This window comes from Bos mutus, chromosome 27 (genome assembly GCF_027580195.1).
Source record: "Bos mutus isolate GX-2022 chromosome 27, NWIPB_WYAK_1.1, whole genome shotgun sequence".
Taxonomy (NCBI): Eukaryota; Metazoa; Chordata; class Mammalia; order Artiodactyla; family Bovidae; genus Bos; species Bos mutus.
In genome coordinates this window covers 22,620,192-22,634,658 of record NC_091643.1, presented here as the reverse complement: position 1 = coordinate 22,634,658, position 14,467 = coordinate 22,620,192, and the positions used below count along the sequence as shown (strand labels likewise).

Genomic DNA, 14,467 nt, shown 5'->3' with positions numbered 1-14,467 from the left:
ATTCCATGAAAGCAGCTTATTTTGTTTCAAACTTGATTTTGTTATTTTCCTGACCCATGATAATTCTAAATCAGCGATTTTAGAACAATGAATGTAGTTGACTATATTGAATCTTGTTTTAGTTTTTCTTGTGGGAATTTTGAATTTTTTAATAATGTTCTTCATCAAGGCCTTGAAAATATTGACAGACATATAAAATTAGAGTTATATAGGGAGAAAGAATTCATCCTGCTGTGCTTGAAGAAAACACACCAGAGATAATCAGACATATCCATTTTGATTTTTGCCTTGTTTTCTCTAAATCAGTACTAAATAGTACCAAGAGGCCCCATGGAAATATATTATTTGAGCCCCATTAGAGATTTCTATTGAACATTTTCCAATTCATGTCTTTGACTGATTTAACATAGAAAATGCCAAGTCAGTAGGTAAATTAATGGAGCCGCTCTACTTGTCAGCAAAACATGCCTTTTACTACTGAATATGACTGTCAGAAATATGAATATTTCAAAAAGGGCAGTGGAGCCATCTCTGAGGGAAATAAGATATTAACACTGTTGTTGCTTTGTTTGTTTGCTTTTAAAGAAACTATACAGAATATTAATTGGACTAGAGAAAATATTAGGATATATATTGAACACTTCAATCCTTTAAAGACACCTATTGTTTTTCTTATGTATTTCCTCTTTTTTTCCTGCCAATTTTCTTTTCTTGTGCTTTTTAAAATTGAAGTGTAGCTAATTTACAATATTATGTTAGTTTCAGGCGCACAGCATAGTGTTTCAGTATTTTTGCAAGTTCTATTTCATTAAAGGTTATTACTAGGTAGCGGTATGATTCTCTGTGCTGTGCAGTGTATCCTTGTTGCTTATCTACTTCATGCATAATAGTTTGTATCTCTTAATCCCATACCTCCATCTTGCCTTCATATCTCTCTTCCCTCTGGTAACCACTAATTTGCTTTCTATATCTATGAGTCTGTTTCTATTTTCTGACATGCATTCCTTTGTTTTATTTTTTAGATTCCACATGTAAATGATATCATACAGTATTTGTCTTTTTCTGTCTTATTTCACTATGCATAATAATTTATAGGTCCATGAGTACCCAGTCCCTTCTCCAGGGGATTCTTCCCACCTAGGTATCAAACCCAGGTCTCCTGCACTGTAGGCAGATTCTTTGCCATCTGAGCCACCAGGGAAGCTCATCTAGGTCCATTCATGTTGTTGCAAATGGCAGAATTTCATTATTTTATGGCTGAGTAATATTCCATATCTTCTTCATCCGATCATTCACTGGTGTACACTTAGGTTGTTCTGTATCTTGACAATTGTAAACAACGTTGCTATGAATATTGGTGTGAACATATCTTTTCAAATTAGTATTTTGGGGATTTGGGGATATGTACCCAGGAACAACCTAAAAGACTTTCAGTGGAAAATGGAAATGCTTAGTCATGTGGCAGTTCGATTTCTTAGTTTTTTGAGAAACTTCTGTACTGTTTTCCACAGTGGCTACACCAATTTACATTTTCACCAACAGTGTGCAGATTACATGCATGCTGCTTTGCTTCAGTTGTGTTCGACTCTTTGTGACCCTATGGACGTAGCCCAACAGGCTCCTCTGTCCATGGGATTCTCCAGGCAAGAATACTGGAGGGAGTTGCCATGCCCTCCTCCAAGGGATCTCCCAACCCAGGGATAGAACTTGGGTCTCTCACGTTTCCTACAATGGCAGGCAGGTTCTTTACCTCCAGAACCACTTGGGAAGCAACACAGATTACCAACAGGCACATGAGAAGATGCTCAGAAGATGCCAGAGCCTTTTCTTGGCTCAGTCTGTGTCACAAGCCAAGGCTGTCACAAGAAACCTGGAGGCTCTAGAGCAGTCCTCTCTGCCCTTTCAGACTTTTCCTTGAGGGCAAACCAGTGAGCACACCCCTTGCCCTCAGCGTCCAGGCCTGCCAAAGCCCTCTTCTCTCCCTCAGTGGTCCTCTAACCAGCTGGTCTTCCCCACAGCAGGTCCCAGGACCCAGGCGCCCAATCAGAGGCTCTTGCCTCTCGCTCCCCAGTGTGTCCACCCCTGTATTCTTCCTTTCCTCTAAGTCATCCCCAGGGAGCACAGGTCCAAATCACATGACCCTTCTTCCCTTGCTTCCTGGTTACCTGTAAATTGTCTTGGAGCTTGGTTGTACAGCAGCCCTCCTGCCAGTTTCCAGTTAGTTTTCAGTGAGCAGTTTTCCACATGGAGACACGTTTTTGATGTGTTGGTGGGGGGAGAGGGGCTCCACCTCCTCTCACTCTGCCATCTTGACCAACCCCCATCCTTTCTTATTCTGTGCCTCATTGTTCCTTGTTTGATTTTGAAGTTGCTGACATGAACTTCTCAGAAAAGCCTGGATGTTTTAGTGAGCAAGTTGTTGTTTTGAGATGACTAATAAAATGTAGAATTGCCTGGATAACTCATCTCCCATGATCTACCTACTAAGGAACCAGAGCTCTTTACCCAGAGACATTCAAATATGTTGCTCTCCTGCATCTTTAAAAGCGTCTTTGATTGAGATAAGATGAAAATGGGTATCACTGCCTCTCTGAACAACTGGATCCTAAGGTGACATAGCTTAGAGAATATGAGATGTAGACTTTTGAATTATCTGAATAAGACAACACAAAGCATGTAAGGATATAATAAATTCAGTTTCATATAGCCTAATATATTAACTTTAAACATAAACATTCACAACGATGCAGTATGTGTCCAATTACATATATTAACTGCTTTCTATTTGCAGAGAATAAAAGCAATGTATAGAAGCACCCTATATTCAAAGTTATTTTCGGACTTAAAATATTTACTTACTGTCAACGCATTGCTAATTGCTTGTAATTTTGCCTTATGTAATTATACTAATATGCTGAATAAAGTGTAGTCTGATGTATTAATTTGTATATCTATTAGTCAATTGGATGAGTCTGCCTCCATTTATTTATGGCCTAGATGCCTCTCTTCTATTCCAGGTGCACGAATGTTTGCTCATCTCCTTATTTTCTTGTGCTTATTTAAATGTAATGAATTAAGATATCAACTCATTTCACCATATCCAGACACTCAATTCATAAAATATCTCCAATATAACAATATTAAGTATTATGCCAAGAAAAGTCTTCCCGGTGTGTGTGTGTGTATGTGTGTGTGTCTGTAGTATATGTGGATATATGTATACATAAGCACAGTGAACTTACATTTCGATGTCATTAAGGTCAGTGATATATTTTGTGGATCAATTTACCCAGTAATTAAATATATTTGCAGGAAGCAAGGTTTTATGTGTACAGTATCTGTAATATCTTTAGGCAGTTCATATTTAATGCATGCTTCAGTGCCCAGAAGATAGATTGAAACACAGAAGCCTCAAAACCCAGAAATCACTTTTATCAGCACTTCTGGCCTCGAGCATGACTTTTTGAACATCATCCATTTGAGTTATTATGGTTCAAAGATTAAAAGCTCAATACAGGGAAGTTAGACCATGATTAGGAAAAAAAAAAAAAAAAAAACAATCAACTGAATACAGGATGCTGAAATAATGTTTACAAGATCAAATGCAAAGACTTTGAACATGAACAAAAGGTGTTCCACGGTTTCTCCAATATTACCATTAAATCCTGTAAGGAAAGTTATTTGCTTAAAAAAAAATAAAAAACAGACTTTAAAATACTGTTCATGCTGTTTTGAACTTGATAGCTTGCATGGTTAGCACAGTTTTTAAGTACTTAGCATTGTTCTGCTTGGAGTTTGTCACACTTTCTTCGTAGACCTGAAAACATGTAAGTAGTTTCGGAATATGAGAAAAGTTTTCTGTTTTCAGAGAAATTATCCCACATGTTATCAGGGTATGTAAATTAATGCCTTCGTTTAATTAAGGGCTCCTAAGAAGCTGTGATGGTGGGAGGTGTAAGTTACTAAAGCCCCCAGACAGGTATTGAGAGTAGTTCTGAGGTGGGATTGAGGACAAGGAAAGGGGAAGAAAGTTCTAAATGCCTACTAGAAGCTAGAGATAATTTTAAATTTGGAGGGTATTTTGAAGTACAAATATAACCTCATGTTTTGAATTCCTGGGGGTCATATAGCTAACAAAACACGATAGTTGATCGTCTTAGTCCATTCAGACTGCTGTAACAAAACACCATACAGTGGGTGGCTTGAACAACAGAATTTTATTTCTCACCGTTCTGGAGGGAAGTCCAAGATTAAAGTGACAACAAACCCAGTGTCTGGTGAGGGGCTGCTTCCTGACTTGCAGACAGCCCACTTCTCCTCGTGTCTTCACGTAGTCGATTACATGCAGGGAGAAAGCAAGCTCACTTGTGTCTTTTGATAAGGGCACCAGCCCTCACACATGAGGGCTCCATTCACATGACCTAATTACCTTCCAAAGATCCCATGTCCTAACACCATCACATTATGAGTTAGGATATCCAGATATGAATTTGGAGAATCCACATTCAGCCCATAGCATAGGTACAGAGAAATGAAAATAGGCACAAAGTGTGCTATGCCCGGGGCCCTGAGTGGACCACATTGTATCTGACAAGAGTTTCTGCTGTAGACAGCAGAGGAGGGATGGTCCAGTTCTTAACAAAAGACGAAGATATAGATGCATATGCCAAATGCATATGCCAAAAGAAATAAATTACTGTTGTGGAAATAGCAATTGCCTACTCCCTGACCAATTTGATTGTCTTGCTGAAGCCATGCTCTCAAATTAATTATGTGTTGTTTTTTTTTTAAATATGGGAGCTGGCTTTGTGGATTGTGGGTGGATTAATATGCCAAATGGTCCAATAAATTGAAAACAGATTTTCCATTACATGATACAATTATATTTATTTAATATTAAATTTTAATAATGAAAATTATTGATTAGACGATACATTGGAGAACATTAAATATATATATGCTATATATATGTGTGTGTATGTATGTGATACACACATACATTTACAATATTGAATCTAAAATGGATTCATATTCAGTTTAGTTCAGTCGCTCAGTCCTGTCTGACTCTTTGCAACCCCATGAATCGCAGCATGCCAGGCCTCCCTATCCATCACCAACTCCCGGAGTTCACTCTGACTCATGTCCATCGAGTCAGTGATGCCATCCAGCCATCTCATCCTCTGTCGTCCCCTTCTCCTCCTGCCCCCAATCCCTCCCAGCATCAGAGTCTTTTCCAATGAGTCAACTCTTCACATGAGGTGGCCAAAGTACTGGAGTTTCAGCTTTAACATCATTCCTTCCAAAGAAATCCCAGGGCTGATCTCCTCAGATTAGGTAGTAATAAAGAGTGAACAAATATCAATATTAGCATCTATGAAATGTTGAATAACTAAAGGTTCACAATTTCCCTGCACTATAGCAAGTATAGACACTATTGTCTACTTGCAAAGAGAAAAATGAGAGTCCTTCTGTCCACAAGTGCCTATGAAGCATCTAGCACATGCCAAGTAAAATGCCAAGTCTGCAGGCAGCCACAAAGAACAGAGCAAACATCGTCTCTCCTTGTGTACATGCAAAGATTTCCCAGCTGGCTAAACCCACAGACGTTGTCAGGCCTATGTCAGGGATGTAGATGTCAAATATGTACCCGACCATCCTGGCCCAGCAATATTCTACCAAATTAGAATCCTGAAAGGATGGTAATTTTAAAATACTAATTTAGGTATAAAACATACTGTAGAGATTAAATAATGTATGTATTTCTCTTCTTTTTCTAAAAAAAAAAATACATGTTTATGGTTTCTTGGATACAAGATTCATTTTTAAACCTTTCCTCTGACCATAGGAGCTGATGCTGTGGAAGCTCAGTGTAAAAGATTTGAAGTGAGAGCGAGTGAAGATGGCAGGGTGCTGTTTTCTGCAGATGAAGATGAGATTACCATTGGGGCTGAAAAGCTGAAAGTTACAGGTACTGTAGATGGAGGTCTTGGAACATTGTTTACTTCCTGAAAGAATATGCAACTGAACAGGAAATGACTTTTTAATATCTGTGGTTCATATGCCAGAAATTGAGTCTCACATAATATCATGGGATAACATCATTTGATTTTCCAATAGTAATCAAACAGAAAGCCCTAGGTTGAGGTTGCAGAAAAGACTATAAATATATTAGCCTTAGTGATATAAAAGCAAAGCTGCATGTCTCAGGCAGGGTTAGAGGGAGGAAATTGAGTATGGATGGTGGAAGATAAGGTGGGGTGCAAAGACTCAAGGTGATAGATAACTATAATCTAGAGGTATTATTTAAAAGTAAAAGATATGCAAAAGAAGATCTAAAATGTAAATATCAACTGAAGTAGAGGGAAAGGTTATAAATAAACTAAATTCTTGTTCTTTAGAGCTCATAATTGTCTTCCAAAGCATATAAATCAAGAAATAGTGCTAATCACCTATTATGGAGACATAATTAAAGTCATTATTCTAATATTAGGGCCATTAGTGTCAACCACCAGCTGAAATGAAAAAGTAAAAGCAAAAAACAAGAAAGCAGAAATTGAAATGCAGGATTGGGAATAGGGGAGAATTTTATTAAGACTATTTTAAGCAGTTTAAGAACAATATCTTTTGAATTATCTGAGTTATAACCACAATACATGTTATTTTGCTAAAATATTTTTAAAATACTCAAGGAGGCCTGTATTTAAAAAATGAAATATGTGTAGCTTAGCATTTCCCAAATTTGAGTTTGGGGACAGTTCACGGGATACCTGTAATATCTATTTAGGTAAATGGAGACTGTAGGCCATTGAGAGCAGTTTACATGGTAAATAAATGACCTCAGCTCTTGGGCTGTTTGGGTTTAATCCTGCTTCTACCACTCAGTATTTTGAGTAAATTCTATGCTGTCTATTTTTCTTAAATCTAAATGATTGAAATGATAATGCCATTAGTGCTCAAATTATGTGTGTGTGTGTGTGTGTGTGTGTGTGCACGTGCCTATGTATGCATGTGTGTGTTTAGAATGTCTTGGACACATAATGAAGACACTTGTGAAGGTTAGCCTTCTATTTTTATTAATAATGATAATATTGCCAATATCCCAGATAGGAGGGCTTGTGTGGATTTCAAGAAAGATACACAAGTAGATGGCAATTAAATTCAGCAAGGATCGCAAAATGGGGATCCTCACTGGGCATCTCTGGTCTGGCTCACAATCTACTACCACCAGACTCACTGTCCCCCAGGGCCTCCTTTCTTTCTTCTGTGAGTTTATTGAGTAGCTGGAGTGTGCACGACTGGGCTGGTGTTTGGACTGGTCTTCATGACTGCCTGTCAGCCTCATTCTCTTTCTAAAAACTCCTTGGAAGGTCAGAGAAGAAATCATGCATATGAGGTAAACACTGGCTTTCCTAAGTCCTGAGTTGACAGGGAACCCAAAACCTTTTTTATTAAGTTAAAAAGCATGAGGATTTGGGTTGACAAAGGGCATAGACGAATCAGAAAGGTCATTGACTATAGGGCCCTTGGTGATAATATTTGAGCTGCTAGTTGACGGGCAAGTCAGGAACCAGGGTAGAAATGCACTTAGGAGGATTAGGCATTTGTGATTTAAATATTTAACAATTTTTGCATGTTGGTAGTACCTGCCAGTTATCAGCTTTGATATCAATGTAATCCTCATAGCTCTTAGGATATTACACTTATCCAAAGATTATTTCATCCATGTTCAAGAATTCACATTGAGTACTTTGTATTCATAAGTAAAGGGAAATTCTAGAGCACTTAGCAGTGTTTATGAGCTCACAGAATTCTTTTTCTGATCTTTATATTACCTTGATTTTCCTCATAACTGTTGCAGTGAAATACTTTCTTCACAAAATTAGACCCATGACCTGGTTTTGTTTTAATTTTTCTTTGAGGTAAGTAAGTACTCACCATATTTCCTCTTTTTCTTGGTAGCCTGGCAGCCACCCTTGAACTGTGAATTGGGCTCTTAAGTCAGAAGAGAGTGTTCTCTGAACTCCTTTTCTCTGCTTTTTACGTAACTGTGTTTGGCGGCATCTCTGCTGACCTAGTCACTTTCTCTCTTTCCTCTCCGTGTGCATGTGTGTGAATGTGTGTGTGATGGAGGCGTGGTACACTCTGTCATGTCTACATGGTTAGATACATGTAGCTCACTCTAGCTTTCTTTTTCCATTTTTCCCTGTCTCAAATGTATACACACAGCTTTGAGTTTTTTCTTTGATAACTCTCTTGATCTATATTATCACAAAAATTGATTAATCAGTTTTATAATATATTGATGTATCATATAACTCCAGAAGATGTTAAAAAAGTAATTTGATTTTGAGGTCATAATTATAGAATCCAGGCAGACTTTTGTAAAGGATGGCGGTTTAACGCAGGAGGGAAGAATGAAAGCATTTGTAATAAGTAACCCTGGCTTTTCAACCATTGTAGATATTCAAGGGACTCCACATCATTCAAAACTCAGTGCTAAGTTGGGGAGTACTTTAACATGATTAGAATCTCTCCCAGAACCTAGCCACATTCCTGTTCCTTACGGAAGAGCCCAGATACATCCACAGACACAGATACAAACATACACATACCTGGGTGCATTCTCAAATTCCTGCAGAGTCCTTTACTCCATTACCAGAATACCGCAGATGAACTTTATAATGGCTTTCTTTCTTCCTGTGATACTTCTAAAATAAAGGAAGATAAAGTTATCAAAGGCAAATATGACTGAGAATTTCCCGTGCTTAGAGGAGAAGACTGTGCATAGCATAGCATGCAGTTTAAGGGCACCGGGATTGATTAGTAGCCTCATATGTACTTTAAAGCAGTGCTTGAATATTTAACAAATAATACTACAAAGAATCAGTGACTCCAGGGTATTTCATATAAATTAGGTAGTGGTGCTGACAAGACTTCAAAGTTGTGTGTGGCAAGAGATCTGTGTGAGGTTGATTCGAGAATTTTAAATTTGAGACAAGAAATTTTTCTATTTAAGCGATATCCGTGGGGATTAAAATGGATCCTTTCTAGTTTACATTTTAAGAAAAATGGTGTTTCATACATGGACTTCTCTTTCAGGGCAACAGAAGTAGATGAATTTATTTAGACAATAAGTGTGTCTATACTCCTGAGACAAAATCAGTTGTGACTATATATATTTGCAAATCTAGTGTAGTTCAGGATATTTAAATTTCCTCTATTGAAACATAGCAGGGATGTCCTCGAGGCATTTAAATACTTGTAGTGTGCAGGAGAGTAGAACTGAAGTGGCAAAACAGCTCCCTGAACACCACCACCCCTCATTACCCCATCAGCTTGATCAGTAATCAATCACATGCTTTCAACTTGTAATTTTTTTACTCTTGATATAGCTTCGCTTGCTCAATAATACTTTGCTTAAATTTTAATTTGAATATACTTATGTGACCTTAACATGCCACCTCTATATCATTGAATATATGGGCGTTTCACACATTTGGCTCATATACGCATACTTGAACAATTTTATTTTCCTTTGTATTTGTATTCCCTAATATTGATCAAAGATATTACTTAATGCAATTATCTTTTGAGGCCAGGTCAGTAAATAAAAGATATAAACTTTTACACTCAGAAGACTCTTAAATTTAGGGCTTTCAGGCAGAACCAGTCGACTGTAATTTGTTCTTTCACTTGAATTCCAAGTAGCACATTAACTTAGAAAACAAAGTGCAACTCATTTGACTTTATAAAGTGAAAGACTTTAGCCCTATGGGATACTTTCATGTTAAATTAAAAGCCATTAGGTGGAGTTAGATCTCTCCATTTTGCCTTTGAGAGAAAAGTGAAAAATAGCTCAATGTATGAGAAGAAAGGATCTCTTTTTTTAATCAGAAATTAAAACTGGCAATCTGAAAGAATAGTGCATCCAAATCCTGTATTCACCCTGTGCCCTCAGGCTTGCTTGAAAGCCAAGAGTGTCATTCTCTTGTCTCCACTCTAATTGAATGATTGGAAAGATAGAAAGGTCCCAATGCTTGTTTGACAACAGAAGAAAGGATTTTCCAAAGAGCTGTCTTTTATTAATAAATTAAACACTATGTTTCTGGGCTGGAATCAATATTCTCTGGTTTGTTTTTATTAGTTGGTCTTCACATCCTTGCTCTTGTCTGTTAACTCAGGACAGGTTGTGATGAGGTCAGCTTTGGAATCAACCTTTCTCTTACATAGGGCCATTGTTCCTCTGGGCTGTCCAAATGCCAAGAGCCTGGTGGCATGCAGCCTGCAGTATAGAGCTGCTAGGTCTGAACAGCACCTGAAAAAAATATGATCAGATCAGCTGCTGAGGATTCTAAGGTGCAGTCATTTCATTTTCTTTAGTGTAATATTTTAAGTCTGTAGTTAGTTTAGTCGCTAAGTCGTGTCCAACTCTTGCAACCCCATGGACTGTAGCCCACCAGGCTCCTCTGTCCATGGGATTTTCCAGGCAAGAATACTGGAGTGGATTGCCATTTCCTTCTCCAGAGGATTTTCCCGACCCAGGAAGTGAACCCAGGTCTCCTGCATTGCAGGCAAATTCTTTACCGACTGAGCTATGAGGGAGGAAAATCACTCAATTTTCTAGCTGTTTTTTTTTTTTTTATTAGCCTCCTCCTCCACCACCTCCTCTTCTTCTTGCTCTTCTCCCCACCAGCCCCCAACCAACCACTCCATCCTCCCCCACGCCCCGTGAGCTGAGGAAATGCTTCAGCAGCAAGTCTGCATGGTTATGGCCTCTAGTTGTTTTTTAAACGTAGTGAGGATAAAGCTTTTGGAGATGCTAAAGAGGAGTACCACTCTGACTCCCAGATTTCCAGGTGAAAACGGATTGGTTTTGAAAGGTATAAATAATGAACTATGTTGTTATTCAGTCACTTAGTCATGTCCAACTCTCTGCGACCCCACACAAAGCCTGCACCACACCAGGTTCCCTGTTCTTCACTACCTCCCGGAGCTTGACTCATGTCCATTGAGTCAGTGATGCCATCTAATCATCTCATCCTGTCACCCTTTTCTCCTCCTGCCTTCAGTCTTTCCCAGCATCAGGTTTTTTCCCATGAGTTGGCTTTTCCTATCAGATGGTGAAAGTATTGGAGCTTCAGCATCAGTCCTTCCAATGAATATTCAGGCCTTTCAAGAACTGAATATTCAAATGAATTATGCCATCTTCAAGAAAATAGCTGCTTCCTCTGAGCACCTTACTAACAATCTTCTCCATGATTTATTTCTCCGAGCCCTGACTCAAATGTTTCCTATTTTTGTTAAAGTAAAACTTCCTACACTTGGTATAATAGAAATATGAGGAAATTCATGAAAGTTTCCAAACTTGCTGGCATATTGAGTGCAGCACTTTCACAGAATCATCTTAGGATTTGAAATAGCTCAACTGAAATTCCATCACCTCCAATAGCTTTGTTCATAGTGAGGCTTCCTAAGGTCACTTGACTTCACATTCCAGGATGTCTGGCTCTAGGTGGGTGATCACACCATTGTGGTTATCTGGGTCATGAAGATCTTTTTTGTATAGTTCTTCTGCATATTCTTGCCACCTCTTCTTAACATCTTCTGCATCTATTAGGTCCGTACCATTTCTGTCCTTTATTGTGCCTGTCTGAACATGAAATATTCCCTTAGTAGCTCTAATTTTCTTGATGAGATCTCTAGTCTTTCCCATTCTATTGTTTTCCTCTATTTCTTTCCATTAATCACTGAAGAAGGCTTATTTCTCCTTACTATTCTTTGGAAAGCTGCATTCAGATGGGTGTATCTTTCCTTTTCTCCTTTGCCTTTCACTTATTTTCTCAGCTATTTGCAAGGCCTTCTCAGAAAACCATTTTGCCTTTTTGCATTTCTTTTTCTTGGGGATGGTCTTGATCACTGCCTCCTGTATAATGTCACTAAACTCCATCCAAAGTTCTTCAGGGACTCTGTCTATCAGATCTAATCCCTTGAATCTATTTGTCATTTCCACTGTATAATCATAAGGGATTTGATTTAGGTCATATCTGAATGATCTAGTGATCTTCCATACTTTCTTCAATTTAAGTCTGAATTTGGCAATAAGGAGTTCATGATCTGAGCCACAGTCAGCTCCTGGTCTTGTTTTTCCTGACTGCATATAGCTTCTCCATCTTGGGCTGCAAAGAATATAATCAATCTGATTTCAGTTTTGACCATCTGGTGGTGTCCATGTGTAGAGTCTTCTCTTATGTTGTTGGAAGAGGGTGTTTGCTAGACCAATGTGTTCTCTTGGCAAAACTGTTAGCATTTGCCCTGCTTCTATTTGTACTTCAAAGCCAAATTTGCCTGTTACTCCTGGTAGCTCTTAACTTCATACTTTTGCATTCCAGTCTCCTATAATGAAAAGGACATCTTTTGGGGGTGTTAATTCTAGAAGATCTTGTAGGTCTTCATAGAATCGTTCAGCTTCTTCAGCTTTACTGGTTGGATATGGCTTTAGTATAATGGTAAATCTTGGAGAGTCTAGACATATCAATGACTATGTGGTCCCTTAGACTATTCCTCTTAAATATCAATTGCTGAATTGATAAAACATGAAGTAAGGTTTTAGAGTAGTTGGATTGCTAACAGTGGAAGACTGTAGCCCCTGCTGAGTGAGAGAAGCACAGGCCTTCTGTATTATTGATTGAAAAGAATCCTGCAGTTTGAGTCCATTCCATTTATCCTTTTGTTTTCTTTATCAGTGGATGTGTCAAACTTCTGGTTACTTTACTCTGTATGATACATCATTTCATCACTGAAATAGGGTCTCAACCCTGATTTCACTGACCTGATTAGATAACTCCAGTTATTTTAACCCTTCCATTCATGCTCTGAGTTAATCACTTTTTTTGACAAAATCAAAATGTGCTCAAGAACACCTTTTGAATAGGCTTAAGTGTCAAGGTAGTAGTGCTCAGGTAGAAACCCCAAAATTCTGACTATAGGAGGAAAATTCCCAACTGAACACTAACTGTAAACTTTTGTTTTGAAAAAAAAAAAAATTAAAAAGTTTACATGTGTTTGTAAGAAATGATACAGTGAGATTCCATGCAACATTAACCCAGTTTCTCACCATGGTGACATATTCCAAACTATAGTATAACATCCCAAAAAGGATATTGAGATTGATACAGTTAAGACACAGGCATTTCCACCACCGCAGGGATCCCATGTTGCCCTATGGGGACCACAACTACCCTCATCTTAACTCCTGTCGATTGTATATCTGTTCTTCACTTCTATAATTTTCTCAGGTTAAGAATGGTTTACATATAAAATCATGCTATAGTGGCCTTTGAGGATTTTTTATTTTCAATCAGTACAATTCCCTGGAGATTCTTTTGTTTTATTGTATATATCAATAGTTTCTTCTTTTTATTATTGGAGAAGGAAATGCAACCCACTCCAGTGTTGTTGCCTGGAGAATCCCAAGGACAGGGGAGCCTGGTGGGCTGCTGTCTATGGGGTCACACAGAGTCGGACACGACTGAAGCGACTTAGCAGCAGCAGCAGCAGCAGCAGCAGTATCCCATGGCGGAGAAGGCAATGGCACCCCACTCCAGTACTCTTGCCTGGAAAATCCCATGGACGGAGGAGCCTGGTGGGGTGCAATCCATGGGGTCACTAAGAGTCAGACACGACTTCACTTTCACTTTTCACTTTCATGCATTGGAGAAGGAAATGGCAACCCACTCCAGTGTTCTTGCCTGGAGAATCCCAGGGACGGGGGAGTCTGGTGGGCTGCCGTCTATGGGGTCGCACAGAGTCGGACACGACTGAAGCGACTTAGCAGCAGCAGTATCCCATGGTATGAATATGAAAGTGAAAGTGTCAATCACTCAGTCAAGTCCAACTGTTTGTGACTGCATGGACTGTACCCCGCCAGGCTCCTCTGTCCGTGGGATTCTCCAGGCAAGAATACTGGAGTGGATTGCCATTCCCTTCTCCAGGCGATCTTCCCAACCCAGGGATTGAACCTGGGTCTCCCATATTGTAGGCAGATTATTTACCATCTGAGCCACAGGGAAGCCCCTAGTATGAATATACTACAATGCATTTAACCATATATCTGAGTTGTTTAGGTGTTAGAACTACTATGAACATTTGTGTACATGTTTTGTTATAAACATAAGTTTCATTCATCTAGGATAAATATTCTGAAATATATATATGTAAAGGCAGAGGCCCTAGAAGATAGAGAATTTAGAAACAAACATTTTAGAATATTTATTTCTATGCCTTAAAAAAAGAAAAACTTCCTTAGATTTTGATAGGAATAAACCAACACATGAATTTTAGAGTTGACATCTTTGCTATATCAATTATTCTGGCTCATGAAATAATGTATCTTCATTTATTTAGCCTTTCTTTGACATTTTTCATGAACATTTTGTCACTTCCAGCATACATATCCTGTCTATGTTTT

General features: G+C 38.5%; 1 protein-coding gene across 2 annotated transcripts in view; it reads left to right on the top strand.

Moving 5' to 3' along the window:
* The window catches only part of SGCZ (sarcoglycan zeta), a 403,415-nt gene that overhangs the window by 341,016 nt on the left and 47,932 nt on the right, over positions 1-14,467 (top strand). Inside the window, exon 4 of one of the 2 annotated variants that reach the window (XM_005890955.2) lies at positions 5,846-5,968. The exons of the other annotated variant lie outside the window; for it this stretch is intronic. Within the exon in view, the coding sequence (XP_005891017.1) occupies positions 5,846-5,968 (123 nt within the window). The remainder of the gene's footprint in view (positions 1-5,845; positions 5,969-14,467) is intronic. 2 annotated transcript variants of the gene reach the window in all.